We start from the raw sequence: 22,784 nt of genomic DNA, 5'->3' as shown, positions 1-22,784 counted from the left end.
AACCAGATTATCTACGGAACAGACTTCAACAAAACATAAACACCAACTTTCTGATGCAAGAAACTTCACATACAGTTATGACAACACACTAGCAATTCTACAGTAAATCCTGAGCCTAGAGAGTCACCTCTATAGCACAGGGACAGAAATTGAGTTTGGGGACTGTCCTATAACAATAGATTTCCAGAATCCCAACTGAACAGTAAAAGCTAGGCAGAAAGTCAGTTTGAGCATGTCAACATAGCCAATTAATGTAAAGGGGCTGCTGCAATAAAACTTCATACCCTAGTCTTATTTTGTCCTGGAAAGACAATGCTACAAATGTTTTTGATTCATTTTCCACAGAAATGCAATCAAAAACTCATTCAGACTCTTTTGCATCTGCGTAACTCCTCAAAGGTACAGAACCCTATACAGTAACTTAGTATATGCAAAAGTTTAAGATTTTAACACCAAAAAAAGTGACAACCAAATACTTCTCTAGAGAGGACTATCAAGTAATAGTTGTAAACTTCCATCAGCCTTACCTTTTGGTTTACTTTCAGCTTCTGATTTTACTGCTTCTGATGAGTTTTCAGGTTTTGTTGTACTGGAAAAATGGATTAGCTTTGTTCCAGGGGGATGGCTAGGTGATGGCTATATGAACAAAAGAGAACTTTGTTAACAAAAATTCACTGACTTATACTTTTGATTAGGCTACAGGACGTACTCAGGTTTTCATTAGCTGAGACTATGCGAATGACCATCTCCAAGAGATTCAATGAACTTTCCCATTAAGTACTTAACTTACTGTAGATACTGCATTACAGCCACTGCAATTAGAATTTTGTCTAATGATTCATGACACAGCACTAGCTTTCAAACTAGAAGCTAATTTCAGGACATTGCCAGATATACTTTTGCAATCATATTTCAGCAGTTCCAAGTGTTACTGTTCCATTATCCTGAAAATTGCCTCCTCCAGTGCAGAACAGAAGTGGTAATATAACAGCTCTGCTGGAAGTAACTCACTGACCACACTTATTTTGCACTGGAATAAAGCAGGAATATTCAGTTGCCGTACACCACCTCAGCAGAGGAGGCAATCAGTTTTTAACTACTCAGACAAATGTAAGAGCATGTGAAAGCCCATCCCAGATTCTCTTCACTCAGCGATTCATACAGAACAGAACTAAAACAGTAAATGTCACTGGAGATTTCTCCAGAACCAAAAAACCACAGAGGCATTGCAAGTAGTAAAAAGTTTCAGAGTTAACATCTAACCAAAATAATTGTTCAAATATTTTTTTTTTTCTTCCCAGGAGACTTACTGAGCTGCCAGGAAGATTCAGACAGCTTCAGCTGCAGCCGCTTCTTCACAGCCCTATGAGCTACAAACATAGAATATAATCTTATAGTCAGTACTTACCTGAGCAGCCCTAATAGCACTACTGTTGTGAAAAATCCCATTGCCTTTAGTTATTCTGTTCATTTTCACTGACAGTTAAGCTTTGTAGACTTTCTACTGCCAGAGAAACTAGATTTACTCTCCTTAAAAGCAGATGATGCCTGTGGGCTGGTGTTTAGTACCTCTGACATACCATGGAGGAAGCCATGGTCACTCGGGATGTTCTTGGAGTACATGTGCAATTTAACTCGCTCCAGAATGCTGCATGAAGGAAGCACTAAAATAACTCACCTATGAGATTAAACAAGTTGAACACGGAAATAGTTCTCTACATTTCTCCCTTCCAAAATAAGATGCAATTAGATGCGTGAGAGGAAGTTTAGGCAGACAGGATATAAATAGCCTGAGCCCAGGCAGGACACTGGGACCAACTGAAAGCGACCTCCTGCAGGAGCATATATACCCTCAAGCACTTCAGATATGTCAGTGCTCAGCCTTCCTCTGCTGAATTCCCCAAGAGAAAAAAGCCCTCTCTACCCTAGAGTTTCCTGATGACACCTTTTTTCCTTACTGGCTTAAAGACTGAGAATCCTCTTCCAGCATTCTTCCACCTAACTCACTCTGGAGTTGAGCACAAGTCCAAAGAAGCCATCCATTTTCCCAGATCTTCATAAGAATTGTCTCCCTAGGGCTCTCCATGTTGTTCTGTAAGTCAGTCCACCTTTGGGATGACTTTGGCAACAAGCACAAGTAGAATATTAAGCACTAAACTCAACTGTTTATTTCACTGTCTTTAAGCTATGCAAAGCTGTTTTCTCACTTCATTTCCCCTCTTGCTGAGAAACAACCTTTTCAGACAAGCTAACCAGAGTGCCAACATATGTTAATGCTTATACACAACTCAAAATCTCATCAGACTTCATATTAATTGAACATATTTTAGATAGGCTCTTTATACTCTTAAGTTACAAGGTGGAAAGTAGAGAAACATGCTTTTGAATCTCATGGCAAGAAAGCAAACTAAAAGCTAGGTCCTGAAACCCTAGTCTAACAGCATTCACATGGAAGTGTAGTCATCCCACCGACTCCTACTTCAAAGGTTAAAGCCTTGAGAGAACTGAGGAAAAATCAATGTGCCTTCATAGAATCATAGAATGGTTTGAGTTGGAAGGGACCTTCAGTGATCATCTAATCCAGCTCCCCTGCTGTGGGCAGGGACATCTTTAACAGATCAGGCTGCTCAGAGACCTGTCCGACCCAACTTTGAACACTTCCCCTCACTACAAAAGGACATTGAATTACTCGAGCATGTCCAGAGAAGGGCAACGAAGCTCGTGAAGGGTCTGGAGCACAGGTCTTACGAGAAGCAGCTGAGGGAACTGGGGTTGTTCAGTCTGGAGAAGAGGAGGCTGAGGGGAGACCTCATCGCCCTCTACAACTACCTGAAAGGAGGGTGCGGAGAGATGGGGATGAGTCTCTGGAATCAAGGAACAAGCGATAGGACAAGAAGTAATGGCCTCAAGTTGCACCAGGGCAAGGTTAGACTGGATATCAGGAAGTATTTCTTTCCAGAAGGGGTTGTTGGGAGTTGGAATGGGCTGCCCAGGGCAGTGGTGGAGTCCCCATCCCTGGAGGGGTTTAAGAGTCGGGTTGACCCAGCGCTGAGGGATCTGGTGGAGTTGAGAATGGTCAGTGTGAGGTTAATGGTTGGACTAGATGATCTTCAAGGTCTTTTCCAACCTAGATGATTCTGTGATTCCAATAACAGGGCATCCACAACTTCCCTGGGCAACCTGCTCCAATCTCTCACATTCCTCATCATGAAAAATTTCTTCCTTATGTCCAATCTAAATCTACCCTCTCTCAGTTTAAAACCATTGCCCCTTGTCCTGTCACTACAGGCCTCAGTCTTTCTCCATCTATATACTGAAAGGATGCAATGACGACTCCCTGAAGTCTTCTCTTCTCCAAGCTGAACAACATCTTCCTTAGAGGATAACATTTCCCAAGCCTTGAACAGAAGACAATGCACTTGTAGCTTTCATTTTCTGAATCATCTGATGTTTTGACTGGGCCAGAAGCAAACAGGACACGTGCCACATCTATAGGTGGATAAGCCTTTCTCTTAGCACTGCTACCAAGGGAAAACACATTCACGGATATCTCTGTCCCTACTCTCTTCCCAGGGACTGATCCCACCTTTTGCTCTACACTATTACAATTACTTCCATGGCAACAGAGGAAAGCAAATCAGTCAGTCACTAATGCTGTTTTGCTATAACCTACAGACAAATATTGAAATTGGACAAAGGTTTTAAAAGCTTTTTTGAATTGATCACCCAAGTAAAAACTGCAACACTGGATTATCTCAGCTGCCTTTAATTTATCAAAAGCTGAAAATCCATATATAAGCTTTTAGTATAAACAATAAATAAATTCAAGAGAAAGGAGTGAGCATCACTGTTGTGCTTCCAAGGGGTAAGAGCCCTCTCAGGTTCAGACCAAAATAATACTCAAACTAAAGCAATTCCACTATCATCACATTACCTGCTCTCTCCCAAGCTTTAAATTCGATATGGAGACTAAAAGTGCTCCTTTTCCCACTCACTCATAAAAAAAGGGGGGGAAAAAAATTAAAGACAATGCAAAATTGTAGAACAGTATTTTTCAGGCTTACACAATCAGCAGTTTACATAGCTCATTAACCTAAGAAACCACTAAAGCTAAAAGCTTGGCAGCATTCACTGAAGGACATTTACATTGGTAATGACAGTTGACACCTAGAACAGCAACCTCAACATCCACCAAAATTTGGAAAAAAACCAACCCAAAAACTAAAGAAACTTCAAAATATTCCTTGTTTTAAAGGCCAAGTTTAACTTGTATAGGAAGACTTAACAGTCTTGTCCCAGACTATATACAAAAGACTGTTACAAAGAGAACAAGGGACCTTGTACTGTAGATGTGTTTGAGAAGTTACTATGTCTTACGCCACATGGCTTTGAAATGATAATTTTTATATCAGCTTGGTTGTCTCTCTCTAATGTTTAAATACCAAAACATTTGAATAGTCCTTTCAGAATCAATGTGAAATATAACTTATTACGAAAGAAGTTTGAGAAGGTTTGTTATGTTTTACAGGCAAGAGCCCTATGAGATGACTGTGGTCTGATTACGGAACAATATTGACAAAGCTTAAAATGACCAGTGTGTTCAGCATCTGCAAGATACTACGTCTTCAGATTCCACATTTTCAAAATTATTTTTACAGGAAACCCAAAAATAACAATATGAACTGCTACAAACCTTATCTTGCTTCTTATCTTCTGATTCATTACTGGATAATCTTGTCTTAAGTTTCACTGAGCCTTCTTTAAAGATATCTCCAAACCCAACACCTCGGATTTTCTTTGGCTGTGCTGGTCCAGATCCAGGTTCACTCCCATTTCCTGGAGAGGCCACAGGTGAGGTAGGACCACTGAAAACAGACTCTGAAAGTGAAAAAGATAAAGAAAATGGTGGCTTAATATCCGAAATTATTTATTTGCTCTTCTGGGAAAAAAAGTGGAGGTAACAACTGTGTGCACTGCTCTTGCTACACAGCTCTTCTATGAACGTTATTGTAGCTGTAATACCTCACATTTGTCCTGGTTGTGCATTTAACCTAAGACTGTTCAAAATAAGATCAGCATTGCATGATTAATACTCTGGCAACCAAGTCATTAGATCATTAATATTTCTTAGTATTTCAATTATCATGCAGGCTCCACAGTCTGTTCATGCCAATGTTTTCCATTAGTTTTACAAAACATTGCTTATGAATTCTCTGAAGACATGTTTTCAGTCCAACATTTAAAAGCTTGTCATTTGCACAGCTATACTTGCTGAAAGCAATAATCAATAAAGGTCCATAATGAGTCCTACCATGTTTCAACAGCCACAAGAAAAAAAAAGTGTTTCAGTAGCAGAGTGATGCCTCTCAAGGCACCGAAGTGAGTTTTTCCTATTGCTCCAAATGAACTACCAAAAATACCTGAAAAGAGTTTCTTGCAAATTTATTTAAATAGCTTTTTAACCTGATAATACTTAAAAAATATTTTTAATTAGTTAAGCATTCAAAATCAGATATAACTGTTTGAGATTAATCACATAGTATTTCAGTTTCTTTTAATCTTTCAGTTTTAAGGGGCAACATTTATCCCCCCCAAAAAAATGTAGCTCAGAGAAGAACTGAATTTAGGTGTTAGGACCTTTTAAGACTTTTTTTTCTTTTTCCTTTTTTTTTCTTTTTTTTTTTTTTCTTTTTTTTTAAGCTACAGTCAAATCTGTTAAAACCTACAAACTAGTATTCATGGACAAACTATTTCCACATGTAGAATTCCAGGAGATACTAATGTGAAAACAGACAGCTTTTATAAACCAAATTAAAAATAGCCTCTACATCTTTTAGCTTTTCAGTCAAGTTCTTTTCAGCACATGCATGCCTGGGAATTGCCATAAAGATTAAAGCCTCTTCCCTCTACCATAACTTTAAGGGGTTTTGATAATACCACAAAGTTACATAGCTCTTGAATTCATTTTCTCACCTTTTCTCAAACAAGTTCTCTTCACTTAGTTATATCCCTCTTAGATACCTAAAAGGATAGCTAAATATTTCATTGATGAGAAAAGTCCAGGTTGCATGTTTGAAAGAACATAGCTCAGTGAATGAAACGAGGAGAGAACTAGCAGATAATTGAGATCCTGACTGTGAAAGTACTGAGCATTAAATATAACCCCTGGGGGTGTGAGGGGCTGAAAATCGTAAATTGTTAGTTACTGACAGAAAATACAATTACTTCAAATTACTATTCAGTCCCACTGATCTCAGTATTCAGGAATTAAGACCAACACATAACCATTTGTAAATTCATCTCACTAGACCCCATTAAACTCAGGGAACTTGACCTCCAAGGAGACAGCCACTGAGCTATTTGGGACTGCTTAAGTCAAACAACTTTTGTTTTTTGCTACTGCAGTTATTTCCACAATTTAACGGAAAAAAAAAATCCAAGCCAGACATTTCTTTCCTATCTCTGAGCAAACCCTTGTTAGAAACAATCAATACTGAACATCTTGTAAATGAGGCTGCACATTACTACGAGGGGAAAAAAAAAAAAAAAAAAAAAATCACTTTTTCCCTTGAAAATTACACATCTGTCTTTAAGCATTGATTAACTTGCATTAAGATGTTGTTCCTAAAGAATATTGCAACTCCAGCTGTATCATATCTCAAGTTCCCAGCCTTCAAACAGGTCTTCATAGACAGAATGCCTCTAGAGCGCAGTGTTAAAGGAAAGTAACTGCCTGTTAAAGCAGGCACCTGCCTGGCACCACCCAGCACTGAACTACTGTTCAGCCACAGACCGTCTGCTTCTGCCCAAGCTTTACAGTCATAGCCACAAAGGAATGGCTAAATGTAAACACTGCCTTAAAAATACTTTATTGTTAGATTAAAACATAATAAAGAACTGGGGCCCCCTTCCCAGGATTCATTTTAACCTGATGCTCTCTACACTGTTTTGATTCAAGTTTTACATCTCAACTGACGTGGTTAAACACTTAGGTTTTCCATGTTAGAGAACTCATGTCTGTGAGTAAGACTGAAAAAAAGCTGTTAAATGGAAGAGCAATATTATATCCAATAGTAAAAAAACCCAAATTTTGAATATGAAACACTTTCCAGGGATAAAATGCAGAGTAACTGTCAGTGTTAGGTCAATGGTTGGACTGGATGATCTTCAGGGTCTTTTCCAACCTAGATGATTCTGTGATATACATTTGCAAGTTCAAGACCTTGACTTCAATTTTATTAGAAATGTATTGGACGAACAGGTACCTTCATACTCAGCATCAATATTTTTTAGAATTAAATACCATTCTTAGGAAGCTTGACTTCTTTACAACTTTTGTTGTACTACAACCATAATACTCAAAATTACACATGAGATCTAAAAATGACTTTGCAATGGGTTTACAACAAGCAGAATGCCACCTGTGTCATCCAGAGCATCCTGTGTTTCTCCATCATCCGTCAATTCCAATTCTTTCACAAAGTTTGAAGGAAACAACCCCACTTTGCCATTTAGTGTTCCACTCCACCAGCCTTCTTCTACCTGTATAGAAATATTTTGCACATTACCAATAAAGCAAAAGGAAATCACTATCAATTCCATCCACACTACACTTATAAAACTCTACAAACAAAGTTCAAATGAACATGATTTCTCTTTAAGGAAACCTACCAAAGATGTAGAAACAGTAGACAAAAAGAGCAGCATGAAAATAATTTACTCTCAGTTCTATCACTACAGAAATGATCCTGAAACTGAGACTAGCCCCATGCCAATTAATCCAGAAAAGCAGCAAAATGTTTATCAACTTTCTCAAGATAAAACAGAGTAACAGGCATTACACATCCAACAGAAGAAGAAAGCATTAAACTGTTTATGAAATAGATGCAACTTTTAGCCTGACTTTCTAAGGGAATTTTGATGTATTCTTGCCATCATCTGTCTTTTCCTCTGTCTTGTCCAGCTTCCACCAGTCCCATTCCCACTGGCCTTGTATCCATTGAACAGCTTCGAACAGTTTTCATCAGACGACAAGTTTCAAATATAAAATTTCTACAGATAGTGTTGGGTAGAACAGAGGAAAGTCCTTAAGTATGTCACAGAGTAATGGAAAACTAAGCTGTCCATTCTTCCAAGCTGGAGGCAATCTGGCTGAACAGCATACACCCAGCTCCCCATGTGTCAGAAGGTAAAGGATGCTTTCCCATCAGAGCTGGCCAGCCGATGAAGGCGGCAGAAACACACGAGGATTTTGTGGTGGCACACAGCAGTCCGAAGGATAGAAGTCTGTTGGATGCCAAAATCTGTTGGCTTTGCTATTCACAAAACAACTCACTTTTGCACTGGAAATAAAACTGTTCAGGGATTAGGAAACATAATGACTCTAATGCTCTGTTATGTGCTTGGACTCCTGGTGTGTCATTTACACTGCAATACCCAAATATTTAATGGAACATTTATCACGAATACCCCATGGTCCAAAGCACAACAAGCAAAAGCTGGGGATGCATAGGGGACAGTGTAAAACAATGCCAGAAGACCAAGAATTGTGCTCTTCAAATTTATGAACAGTTTTCAAAATGTCTTAAACCGAATTGCCTAATGAGCACTACGTAAAAACTATAATTAAGATAAATTTTCAAAATGTTTTATTTCAATTACTCTGTTTTGGGGCTGCAAAGCTGTTTTTAGATAAGAAAGAAAAGCAACAGGGGAAAAAAAAAAACCCCACAGTTGTTTACATTCTCTTTTTTTAGCCTTGTTTTGTAGGTCACTATGCCTGACACATGGGCATAGTTTTTAAATGCTAGCCTACCTCCAGGCAAGCAGAACGTATGCAAAACCTGGCAGCTACAGAGAGAGGCAATGAAAAAAGCACTGTTATTTTTAAAGACATCATGGTGCTAAAATATAGCTTTGCTGTGGATGGTTCAAATTCAGAGTCCAGTCCTCTGAAACAAATTTTAAGCATAGATTACTGACAAGTGCTGACCAGGCTCTGGCTCCTTGTGCTTTACATAATACATTACAGAAAATTAAAATTCAAATGTCTTGACTCATCAATACTACACCCAAGAGCCATGAGAAAGGGACTTTTAGTGCTTATGATACAGAAAGCAACTCCAGCATCCATTTATTCTTCTGCCAAGAAATACGGTCAGCAAAGCACTTTACAGACTTGCAAAGCAAAGCGATACCAGGTCAGAGACAGTCAGGAATAAAACAAAAATTTCTTTAGTGTACTTGCTTCAGATGCCTCACCACATTGTCTTTAAAAAAACCTGACTATATACAAACTATATTACCAAAAAGGGTATCTTAAATCAACATTAAAAAACAGGTTAAAACACAGGCTAAAAAAAGTTCTACAGACTTTGGAGGAGAGCATCTATGCATCTCTGTGCACTAGCAATTTTACAACTCTTATCTCCCATTTCAAAATCCTATTACATGATACAATTTCCACAAGAGGGAGTAACAGCTCTAGTACACACAGCAGTACTTTTTTAGAGTGTAAATACCATCAACTTATTTCTATAAGATAATGAAAACTCAAGACTTCTAAACAAAGGAGGGAAAAGAAAGGCTGAAACAAGCAGTTTTGCCAATCTGATATTTTTTAATAAAAACTCCACTAATGGGGTCATATGAATTTCAATTATGCTTGATAACACAGTACGCAAATATTACTAATATAATACTACAAAAATAAATCTGCTATTTAATGCTGTGCCTGACAGGAGTGGTGCAAAGTTATAAAGGAGAAACAAAAGTTTTACAGCAGTGATAGTTATCACATGCACTACGTGTATCTATTTTGCATGCAAAACCCCCATGTTCTGTAAACAAAAAACCCTGCAGATTCAGCCAGCACATAGCACAAGGGCCTTCTTCCCTACATGCTACTTCTGGTCCTTGTAGCCTGCTCTCTTCAATATTAGCCATTTATTTCTGAACCCATCTGCCTCCACCTTTGATTTCACGATCGGCAGTGTCAGTCATAACTACTCAACTTATGAAAGCAATTGCAAAGGCTAAATACTGAATTGTTCTCAGGTAACTGGCAAAACTGATCCTCTTATGAAGCTGATTCTACCTTATTTTTCCCCATTAAAAAAAAAGTGATCAAATGATCTTTCCTTGAAGTAACAGTTATCTGCACATATATATATAAATAGTACCTTTTATATATAAATGGAAGCAAATCATCTCACAGTAGCAAAGACAAGTTACCTAAGACAAGTTACCCCAGCACACTGCACAACTCATGGATGGTATTCTCTATCACTCTTCACATTTCTGGTCCATCAGTGAAGCAGACCTTAGCTACACCTGTCGAGTCTATTCTACACCATCATAAAACCAGTGTGCAAACACCTCTGCATTAATAGTTAGCCGCAATATTTTTCTACCTGATAGCATTTGCCTAAAAATTTGATTAACAGTTTTTCTCAGAAGTAGCAAGGCTGGGTACTACAGATATGTATTTTCAAATCATTAGGAAAAGAAAAAGCATGGGGACTGACCGAAAAAAAATTAAAACCATAAAACACATATTTCCTTAAGAAACCAGGAACGAGGAAATGGTTTGATCATTTTATTCGGTTTGGCTACTTGGTCATCTGAAACATCACACCAAACACCTCTCCCAAAATAGTTCCAGATGCTGACATGTGTGACCTGAAACAGCAGCTTCCGCAATAGTTTACTACACATGCTATCTCTTGTAAATGCTTATGTTGGACCATTCAAAGTCATGACTGCTGTGTACAAGTGCTATCCACAAGTTAAGCTAGTGAGGCTGTCCAGGAGCACTCCTTTACAAAATATCCATACACAATGGTGTTTATGAAACTAATTTTCGTGAGCAGGTTTTACAAGTCACTTGCTCTGTTTATTTGAAGAGAACAAATTTTACAAGCCATTAGCGCAAATGCATCTAAAAGCGTAACTTTTTCCTTGCTAGGAGAATGGAAAAGTCCTTCCTGGCAACTGTTGGGATCCTGGAGAGTTAGTACTCTTTTCTTTTTCATGCCTATGAAAAACACAAACTCATAAGCTACTTAAAAAGCACCACCAGACACATGGCTAGAAAGAAAGGTTCAGTATTCTTCCTCAGACGCTCAGGGAGGTAGTAAGAAGAGGCAGCACCAGCAGGTGAGAGCATGCTGTGCAGAAGTTTACCACCTAGTTCTAAAAAGGTTCCTTCCATGATCAATCTGGTCTTTTCCACAGGTTCCCTGACAGATTTCACTCTTAAAAGAGACACTCTTCCCACATATTCAAGCCTCCCCCAACACAAGTTTCTATTGAAGGGAATAGATACCAAAGAAGCCCATAGGTAGGAAAAGGTAAGAAACCCCCACTCAAATACATCAGACCATTGCCAAAGTCTGAATATCAAGACATATCTTTAACTGTATTTCTTACCCATTGGGAAAGGAAGCCAATAGAAATAATAACATGTTGTCGAGTGTATTTGTATGCTCCGTATTTTTGTGCAAGTAGGTTGACGTATATTGTACAACACATACAGGCTTCTGTGTTGAATACTGTTATAATTAGTTCAAAGCTTCAAGGAGTTTGCAAGAAAGCATGGACCCAGAAAATCAGGTCAAATATCATTTTTCACCTAAACCAAGTTAGACTATGTCAACTTAAGACAACTGGTCAAACAGTTTTAGCATAAGCAGCCTAAAAACAAGGATCACAGACAGGGCCAAAGAACTGTTAAAAGTCTTTCAAAAAAAGGAATCTGTGTAACAGATCATAATTTACTGCTGCGATGATCAAATACTTCCCCTAAATATCTAGCATTCATTGATTTACGATTAGATCCTGAGACAAAGAACTCCTAAACCATTAGCTTTAGCTTCAAAAACACTACTTCCCATGCTATTTTTCCAACATCCTTGTAATTCAAGTAATAGGCCAAAAAAACAATTTGACTTTTCATCACATAAAGAGACGATCAGCTCTGTAAAACAGCTTACCTCTTCACTGATGTCGATCACATCCCCCAGCTTGAGTTCCAGCTCATCCTCATTCTGCGGGACGTATTCGAAGAGCACTTTGCACTGCCGCTTCTTGGACCCTGATTCAAGGGAAATGGCAAAAGTAAGAACGCTTGCAAAGGAAAACTAGTTTTTCCTACACTCAGCTCCTGAGGATCAAATCTGACCATAAGACCCATGAACCATGCCAAAAAGCTACATAGCTTTTGCTGCTGGTTTTCCAGTTCGCTTGTGTCACTTCAGGCTAGCAAGCTGTATCTTAGAGCCTGAAAACCATTGAGTTTCACAGACAGCTGATTACAAACATATAAACACTACACTACCAATTACCGACAGGCTATAAAAAACAGGTTGACACAAGCAAGTCAGATAAACCCCCACTACAGTGATTTTTTCATGCTATTTCTTGACCAAAATCTGCAGGAGTGACAACTGCTGCCAGTTGCAGTGTTAGCACCTGCTTGAAAGAAAATGGGCAACTTTGAGCCTTCGGTCTGTAAGCAATCCTGAAAGAAGTAACACATGTTTTGTTCTGGGCAACACTGAAGTGCTGATAGCCTTTCTGACCTCTAAGACCTTGCTAACTACAAGTCTGAGGTAATGCTAACGTTTTCTCAGCTCATATTTCAAAATCCAAACTCATTTTTATCTGTGAATGCAAAAAACCCTTCCTTTTCTCAGTGCCAGTATGGAGTTCAGAGATTAAACCTAAACTTCAATTAGCAGTGTTTGACAAAGGCAAAATTAAAATAAACTGCAGTATTTAGATGTTTGTTACATATCATTAAAGCTTTGCAGGCATTAAAAAGACAGAATGACATCCCGAGAGGAGAGAGCATTGAAGTGGCTTCCAACAACCCCTACAATTGCCCAATTTCTCTGCACGTATCCTGGAGTGATGCTACTGCTGAACCCAGAGAGTTTAGGTATCTCTCTTTCAAACAAGAGGCCATGACTTCAGACCTTTTCCACAAGAGAGCAGCCGGCACACTTTCAAAGGCAACTGCCATCCTGAGCTGACCCACACATGCTCCCTATCCTCCACAAAAACAATTTGCCACAGTTTAAGTGAAAATATGCTTGAAAAAGCAAAAGCTTGAAGTGATAAAGCTTAAGATAGTAGGAGCTGCATAATTTCCATACTCTCTTATACTTTGCTCTCCTTCCATACTCAATTAACAATTAGCAATTAAGATTAGCTGGGTGAAAGCATTTCAAAACACAGATACTGCCTCCAAGATTGATCCTTGTCTTACTACAGCAGCATTCGAGTCCAAAGTCAGACATTTAGAAGACAGCCACACCCAGCATCCTCAGTCCAAAACACACCAAGCATCTGAGCAATATTCAACATCCAAAATTTCTGAGAGAGTGCTCACCAAATCAAGAATTTTCTACATGCTGTAATATGGTCTGTGCTCTAAAGAGCTTAAAAGGGGCAGGAAACAAATAAACCAGAAGTATGAAGCTCTGTGGGTTATTTCTAATAACATGTAATTGCCCACACAATAAACCCTTCTTTTAACTCCACTGAAACTCGTACATCAGCCAAGACGGATTGTTAGGTTAACAGTAATTGCAATAAACGGTTCACTGGCCTTTACTACCTCCTACAGCGCTTTCAGGGCTCCTCCTTTGTACGAGATTAATTGATAACAAAAAAAGGCAAATTAAAAAGTCATTGCCATTTAGTATAAATCTGATCTGAGCATTCCTTTTCATATTGTAATTCTATCTAAATGGGGAAGTGGGGGAGAAAGCAAACCCACAGATGCATTTCACATCCAGAACTCTCTCTCACCTGAGGTCTGTTTCCAGTAATACTCAGCTTAGGAAGTACTTCCTTCCAGTTCTGAATATCCCTAGATTAACCCAGGAAGCTAACCAATCCGCTCCAAAAACTTCACATGGTGCTGCAGGACTGCTGGGCTGGCAGCCTCCAAGCAATTCTGTCCTTTTCCAAAACAACTTGTCTGGCTTCAGGTTTTATTTGTTTTGTACAGGGTAAACCAAATTTAGCCCTTTGTTGCTGTAATTTAGCATACCACCTGTATTTTCCTTTTCCTGAATAAGGACAGCCATCTAACTGACAGGAATACTGCCTGCAGCCTACTACCCACGTGATATAAAATACCTGCATTCAGCAAGAGCTGCACATGAGAACAACACAAGGGACTTCCCAGGTAGACACAACCTACCTCACTACACATTGGAAGCTTGCTATTAAAGCAGCTTAACTTTGTTTTTAACGTTGTAAACCTCATTTTACCAGTAAGAATCAGGAACAGAAAGACAACCAGGCACTGGAAACCTTTTGAAAGAAGTGTGTGATTGCCCAGGCACAGAGTAAACAGGATCTGCACGAGCTGTTTAAACAGTCTTCCAGAAGAGGGAAGAACAAGTAAAATAGAAACACAGAGATTGCCAGTGTGCCAAGTAAATAGTTGTGTGCTTAAAGGAAGGTGCTTGAACACCATTTTCTTCTAGGAGGATGAGAGTAGCCAGAGCACTCCAAAGTTTGAGACCAAGTTGCACCTATTACTCTTGGCCACAATCACACATGCAGCCACCAGCATGAGGACAAGTGATGCTAAATATGGGATCGTTCCAGGGTTAGGGAGACCAGAATGAGCAGCCGACACCTGAATTGGTATCAGATCATGTTCACAGGATCAAAGAATCCTAAAATATCTCGAGTTGGAAGGACCCACAAGGATCATGTTGATTCCCTTTCAGAGCCTGGTTGCATTAGCTTAGGAACAGCATTAATCTCTCAGGCTGGATTTTCAAAAGCCCGATGCTGCAAACATCTAACAGGCACATATGTATTGTTGCCAATATGCATATACAGATCAGATTCACTAAAAAGTGATTTTGAAGGTCACATCTTTATTGACTAGAAGAAGGTTTCAACAAATTTGTACATCTGGTGGTCCCATTTCAGGACTTCAAAAGACAACTAGTGGCTCTTCTCCTTTTATGGGCAAAAACTCAAAGCAGAAACAGTAAGTTCTGAAGTCTTTCTTTTAAAAAAAAGCAAGCTTAAATCATAAACGCTTGAAATCCCTTATAAGAGAAGCCAGAGTAATTCAGAGCAATGTCTCATAAGATTGAGGTGTCCAAACACAAATCACAAGTCAGTTTTCTGGATGCAGGGAGTGTTAAGTCTTCTGTTCTAAGTTTCAGTCACCTTGATTTAAATACTGGCATTAAAATACAGAAACCACAGATATGGAGGCACCAAGTCTGTGCTCCTGTCCATCCTGGGGGTTGCAGTTACTATCAAAGGAAGACCACTACTTGTCTTAGACATCACCAACTCCACCTTATTTCACACTAGAAGCAAGCCTACCAAACAAAAGGAACCTGAACTACAGAGTGTTTCCTTGTAACAAAGCCCTAAATTAGCAGCAAAATGTTTATGCTTAAAAGAAATAACCACAGGAAGATTTTTTTATCATCATGAACAGGCCTGCACTTCTCATGCAGGTACCTGATAATACAGGCAGAGCTCACATGAAGTAACAGAGCATCTCTGTGCAACCTGGAAAGGGTCTAAATCCTGTTCCCAGGAAAATTCAACCCTATTGCTGCTGTTAAGAACTACATATAAGCTTTCTGCCCATGCATCCAGGAGCAGAATTTGGCTTAGAATTAAAGTTCTTCCTCCTATGTCTCTAGTTTTCCATACAACCTTAAAACTAAGGCAAACATTAAATAATTCATATTTATTTAAAAAAATGCACGTCAGCAGCTTACATAATTGAAAGAATTGGAAAGACTACATACTCTTCTTGAAGCTTTTGGATGGGGGATGAGGCTGAAATCCTCCTGCTGGAAGCCCATAGCTGCTTATACGCTGCACAAGACTGGCTACATTGCCAGATTTCTCCCTCCTGACTGGTACAGCATCATCCTTGGGCTCTACATCCTTCTTAACTTCCTGAAACAAGAGATTTAAAAGACTGAGAGGCCATTTAAATCACCCAAGAGGTCAGTGTTTCAAGACAGGTGCTCCATATAGACCAACAGATTTCAGGTACTTACCATTTGGTGTGTAATGATGTATTATACTCAAAATTCATGGCATCCTGCAACTAAACACACTAAAGGCCTTAGTAAACTTTACCCTTTCATACAATCATGTCAGTAAACAGGTAAGCTGAGAAAGTTCAGAAACGAGGGCAATATTTTAGCCATCTACTCCGACCCTAAGAAAAGTAGCTTTGAGCCCAAGAAATCCCATGTTACAACTAAGTCACAGCTCATATTTGAAAAAATTTTTAAAAATATTAATATTACTTCAATGACAGACCCAAAAGGTAGGGCACTAAATAAAGTATTTCATTATATAAAACTGTATTAGGTGATCATCTCTGCCTCAAAGCTCAAAGCTTGTTTACAGACAAGATGCAATCACACTGCTGAAAGACACAAGTGGAAAAGAGGTACAAGAAATAGAGTGGGAGGAAGCATGAGGAAAGGTGTAGAAGGAAAGTAACACAGACATAATTTTTCTAATAATTGTCTCCCACCTTCCTGTCTTCCTAAATTAAGGTGTTAGGATTGGAATTGAATGTGCCAAGACTAAGAAACCAATAAACAAGGAAGCATCAGTTCTTAACAGAAAAGGCCACACACATACGCAGCAGTTACTCTACTGCATCAGCTCATTAAATGAGATTCCACTGGAGAAGAGATACTCTGAAAGAAGGAAATCATCCCTTTGCACAAGAAGAAACCCATTAAGTCAGATCAATGATCCATCTAGTGCAGAACACAGCTCCCAGCAGCCACAATCCCAGGCGCTCTTTAGAGAGCTAGCCTGCAACCCAGATCCTCCCACATTCCCAGAGCACCCGTAAGGGTTTCATTAGGGAGATACATCCCTTCCTCTCTCCCTTTCACATCTGCTGATGAAGCTGTCTAATCCCTTTCTGCACCCATGGTCCTGTCTGCCTCCACAGCTTCCGTGGGGACAGACACAGACAGTCACTCTCTGCTACATAAAGAAGCTCCTCTCTCTCATTTGCTTTAAGCTGACACCTCACTGGTCCCAGTGTGTGCTCCCCACCACTGCATTTAGTTTATCACTACCTCCACAGCTGTGTAAACCTTGATCATATCACCCCTTCGCTTTATCCTCTCAACTGAAGAGCTTGTCAGCCCCCATCTCACCAGGCAGCTGTCCATCCACTTAAACATCTACCCACCTGTCCCCATCCTGGTCTCAGTAGACCTGATGACACCTGGCATCCTGCTGGTGTTTTGGGCTGTCACTGCACCCAGAGCTGAGCAGTTCAGAGAACTGAAAGCAGCACTACCAGATATTCATGAGCTGATGCTCAACTCTCAACTGGCAGTTCCATGTAGGCATAGTATGGATTAACTATTCTTATACACACGTTGTGGTTTAACACCAGCCAGCAACTAAGCACCACACAGCCACTCACTCCCCACACTGGGATGGAAGGAAGAGTAAAAAATGAGAAAACTCGTGTGTTGAGAGAAAGACAGTTTAATAGGTAAAGCAAAAGCCACGCACGCAAGCAGAGCATACAAGGAATTCATTCACCACTTTCCATCTGCAGGCAGATGCTCAGTCACCTCCATCTCACATAATGGTTACTTGGGAAGACAAACACCATCACTCCAAACATCCCCCTGCTTTATATGCTGATCATGACATCATACAGTATGGGATATCCCTTTGTTTCAGTTGGGGTCAGCTGTCCCAGCTGTGTCCCCTCCCAACACCTTGTGCACCTCCAGCCTCCTCCCTGGTGGGATGGGGTGAGAAGCAGAAAAGGCCTTGACTCTGTGTAAGCACTGCTCAGCAATAACTAAAACATCCCTGTATTATCAACACTGTTTTCAGCACACATCCAAAACACAGCCCCGTACCAGCTGCTATGAAGAAAATTAATTTTGTCCCAGGCAAAACCAGCACAACACATTACTTGTTGTGCAATTACCTTCAAGGTCATTTGCCACACTTTGTGTCTGCCCAGCTCCTTGCCATCAGTGTGGCATCATACTACGTAAGAGTTTTATAGCACTCACAAAATGGAAGTGTTGGCTGTTAAATGCCCTCTCCAGATGACCAGAGATGCTGAACAAAGCCAGTACCACAACCAGCTCCTGGGGGATCCCACTGCCGACTCTCCTCTATCCTGTCTTTTGCTTCTTATTGTTTAAGCAACTTCATAAAAGAATTTCCTTCAGTCTCAGAGCAACTTCATTTCTTCAATAACTTGATAGAAAACTTTATAATAAAGACTTTCTGAAAACCCAACTGAATTTCATGTGCCTGTGAGCTTAGCCAGACCCTCAAAGCCTGTCAGCTTTCCCACCACCACAGCATTGCAATGTCTCGAGGAAAGCAAACACCCAGAAATACTTTGCCGCTTTTCATGATCGACTTCAGAACAATTATTATACCCACCATCAGTAGCCACTGGTTAACAACTCCACTAGTTATTGCAGCTGTAGCTGCAATAAAATATTTAATATTCAAAAACAATATTGACAATGCACATATATACACTTACTAATGTTGTGTGAACTGTTAAGCATGAGCTTTAGAGACAACAAAACCCATGCAATGATGAAATGTCAAAAATTAAAAAAACATATTCACCAGTCTGGAACATTAAAACCCAGGCTACTTACTGCAGCTGTCCTGCTGGAAAACTCAGCAGGTCTGGAAATCCAGTGATGCTTTCAAACATACTACAAACCTCAAGTTAAACAGTCCAAAGCAACTTCCTGTTACCCAAAAGAGCAGAGCAAGTAGAATAAGGAAGACTACAGATAGCCCAATTTTTCCTCCCACTCATCTACAGTACATAAAGAGGCTTTCCAGAAAACAGGTGAGCAGCTCCTGCTGTTACTCTCCTTCACCCACAGGGACTTCTTGCCCTGGAGATCTTAGCTCAGCTGAGAGCCTATCTTCCAAGTCAAAAAAACCCCCCATATTCCAGAATAGCACAGCATCATGTCTACCTCCCATCTGAGACATTTCACATTTCAAAGACTTTGTCATTCTCAGTCTTACAGTTGTTTTTTGGTCAGTTACTTGCACGTCTGATAAACCATAAGGAATTAAATTTGGCTATAGCTGAGAAGTTTGCCACCTCCAAAACACCTTTCTAGCTGCCTTACTGACAAGGCTGTTCTGCTCAACAAAACTTGCCTAGAGTCGTTCTGTCTCTGGATTTTTAAAATTATAAATCTTTTGCTATACAGACTCCAAAAGCTTCCAGCTGCTCCAGGAACTAACACTTCCCTAGTTAACTGGTTTCTCAGTTGTAACACTCTCCAGTGAGGAGTAAATTCCAAGTTCTTTCCCCAGGTCTGCACTTCGCATGAGACTTCAGAAGCAGTCGCTTCAATAACTTTGTAAAAAAGCATAGAGATGCAAAAGGGAAATGGCAAAGACATACACAGACAGTCTGGTCAAAAATATGACCTCTTTCTTCTTTTATTTATTAGAAGAAAACAAAACAAAACACACCCACACACCACTTCGAAATACTAGAACATGCTGTAAGGTAAGCATCACCTTTATCAATAACTTGAAGTAAACATACAATATATTCTTAAATCCAGCAGTAGTATCAAAGGCAACAAAGTAATTGATAGGTTACAAACAACAGGAAACAATTTGAGATAAAAAGACCACAGACCCAAAAATGAAAGGAGGAATGCTTGGGCAACTTTCTTGCTTGGCTTGAGTCAGTAATTGAAGTGGTAACAGCAGGTACTCAAAGGCTAACACAAGACTAGCAATGACAAATGTAACAGAAAATATAGTGGGATTAGATTAAAAGATAAAATTTAATGAATCCTGTGAGGAACAGTTATATGAAGAAAATCTTGCAAACAGATTCAAAGGCTGAAGGTTTAAGGATTTCATTAGCAGAAACCAGAAAGAACAATCGGATGCTGGGAGAGACTGGTACCACCAGACCTTCCTAATACAGCCAAGATATGAAGTTGAATACTTCAAATATGCAGTTACAAGAAACCTTCCTAATGTAAGATATATGAAAGGAAAGAGGATGCAAGGAAAAGATCAAGATGCCCATGTGAAAAAAACAGGAGCAGAGAGCTGCAAATAATCAGAAAAGATATGCAATAAATACACACAGGTAAAGAACCAGTGCCAGCCACACTTGAATCAGAATGGATAGTGACATTTTACTTCATGTATCAAAGCATGCTGTGACCATAGCATCCAGTGAAGCTGCTTTGCAACAAGGGGAGGAAAAATAACCACACAAGAGTCCACCGCTACAGCAACCAGCGATAAACCCAGTTTTGACAAAGAACTACAGAAGAAGGGGTCAGTTAGCAGTGCATCCATAAGCCAACTGCTTTCTCCATATTTAATCTACTAACCTTTAGAACATCCTTGTAAAGTATGGACTTATTTTTTTCTTCTTCTTCTTGTTAAAGAGGAACTGCAGCATTAATTATTCTTCCTCAGGGCATTAAAAACCACATTAAAACCAAACCAAGTTAAAGGAAATTCAGGAATCCCTGGTCTCCACATGCACATGCAGTCCACTACACCACAAACCTGTGTTTTACATCAGTCTTCTAATAGTAGGAAACTGCTCTAAGATTCATTTTCAAAAGCATACGTCAGGATCCTCTGAGTTACACACCCATCACCACTGCCAGCAATTTCATCCTGAGCATCATTGTTATGACTCTCTGACCTCTCGGACACGTTAAGATTTTACAAAGGAAGTAATTTCTAAACAAGACATGTATCTCTGAAAACTGACACTAATCGATGCAAAGATTAATAGATACCCCATTAATAACGTTAATAAGAAATTACAATTAATGTTAGATGTTAATAAGAGCCTGCAATTCTTAGATCTCTGCCCAAGCAGCTGGGTTGAATTTTGGTGGTTGAAAAATGACACTGCCCACAAGTCTCATCTCCCAAGTACCACTACAACCAACCTGAACATGCCCAAGACTCCTATTCATTGGCTTCACAACAAGTAAGGCATTTTTCTTTCTTTGTTTTTGTTGTTTAAGTCAGCCTCCTATATCCAAACTAACAGAGAGTGTCTGTGCTATGACAATACCAAGAAAAATCCTCCAGGACACTTCAGATTGTTGAGAGATGAGGCCACCACCAGCTGCCAGCCAGCAAAAGCAAAATGAAAATCTGACATTAACTGCAGCTGGAAATTTTAATATTTTTATTATGCCAGTCTGCTGCAGTTCAAGGCTTGTCAGCGTTTCCATTAGCAACACAGACTTTATGCATTTGTGACTTGGCAGTAGAAGGCCAATACAGACTGTCTCTTGGCGTAAGACACACAACTGGGAAGTAACCACCCACTCTTTCTGTTGCAAACTACGGCACTAGTCATAACGGTTTGAAGTTTTCATAATTCCCACTAAACACGTATTTCACAACACTTAGAAAATTTGTCAAAAATGCATATAATATCTAGCTTCAGAGCAAAAAAAGACTGGGGTGATCTTAAGAGGCCATTGTTTTAATTGCACCTGTCAGTTTAACAATTCCTCAGGGAAGTGTATGTATGTATATATAAAATCTCAATCATTTAGGTACAGCAACATGTGACAAGAATTACTCTTCTTTATACCCAGACCAAAATCTAACACATCTAAATTCATCTATAGCCTCATGATATCCATTAAAATAAACCATTAAGGTGGTCCTGACCTACTTTTTAAGCAAGAAAGCAGTCTTCCCACCACCAGCCGCCTGCCCACGCATCACTCTAGTGGGGACAGAAGGATCCTCCCCGCTCCCCTTGCCAGAAGCAAAGAGCACTAAAATCAGCAGAGCACTGGAGATAGAGAAAGCAGATCAGATTGTCTGAAAGGACATGCGGAATAGATTGTTATAAATATGAAGTCCATTCCTGAGTTACAGGTCACGGAGAAGTTCATTATCCAGCAAACCTAAATCCTTAGCTAGATTCTTCAAGCATAAATATTAGGACTTTAGCTGCCGCTTTCCTTCTATATATGTCATTATACCATGAACAATCATCTTTAGACTTTTTACATTATTTCCACTGTAAACCATGAAACATCAGCATGTACAAAATGCACAATGCACAGCTTGTGTATTTCTGTTACTGGCTGAGTACATTTTAAATCAAGATATCAAGCGGCAAAAAATGGTCTCAATCTCTGAAGAGGATGAGATGAAGAATACACAACAGTAAATGTCTGAGCCTCTACTTATCTCACCTCTTTTCTTCCCCTTTTCTCATCTCTCTTCTTCCTCAGCAGAACAACAATAAAGAACCCATGGACTGGCAAATTAACTTTATGATTCATATTTTACTGGGCAGAAAATAAGGAAGTCCGAATTGGACCTGTCGCTTATTTTAGGGGAGAAGGTGGAATTGGGACCTTGTGATAAAACATCTCTTCCCCTCACAGCCTGCAAAACCCTATCATTGAAAAATAACACACATGTGTGACTGTATGAATACATATGAAAATCTGTACAGCTGCATACAAATGAGATTGTCAGCCATAATCTGTTCAAGTGCAATGAAACGCCATGGCTTCTAGAACACAAAAATCTTCACATAAATAATTTAAGCACCTGTTACCTCTCCATTTGCCGTCTTAGTTACAGCAACAGAGAGGCAGGCACACGGCAGCTTTAACACCTCCAGTGTCTTAAATCTAAGATATCAAATGTCCTTTCACTTTGTCACTGTCTCCTCCTTGAATAGAAAACATGTTTTCTCATCC

At 39.5% G+C, this 22,784-nt stretch overlaps 1 protein-coding gene across 3 annotated transcripts in view; it reads right to left on the bottom strand.

Annotated features, from left to right (window-relative positions):
• Positions 1 to 22,784, bottom strand: part of CD2AP (CD2 associated protein) — an 86,255-nt gene that overhangs the window by 27,335 nt on the left and 36,136 nt on the right. For all 3 annotated transcript variants that reach the window (XM_074861439.1, XM_074861438.1, XM_074861437.1), the window contains 5 exons: positions 15,804 to 15,957; positions 11,994 to 12,094; positions 7,422 to 7,542; positions 4,694 to 4,878; positions 528 to 636 (listed from right to left, as the gene is read on the bottom strand). In XM_074861439.1, the coding sequence (XP_074717540.1) occupies positions 528 to 636; positions 4,694 to 4,878; positions 7,422 to 7,542; positions 11,994 to 12,094; positions 15,804 to 15,957 (670 nt within the window). The remainder of the gene's footprint in view (positions 1 to 527; positions 637 to 4,693; positions 4,879 to 7,421; positions 7,543 to 11,993; positions 12,095 to 15,803; positions 15,958 to 22,784) is intronic.

Source organism: Strix uralensis, chromosome 3, assembly GCF_047716275.1.
Source record: "Strix uralensis isolate ZFMK-TIS-50842 chromosome 3, bStrUra1, whole genome shotgun sequence".
NCBI classification, from domain to species: Eukaryota; Metazoa; Chordata; class Aves; order Strigiformes; family Strigidae; genus Strix; species Strix uralensis.
This window is presented reverse-complemented; position numbering and strand designations above follow the sequence as displayed.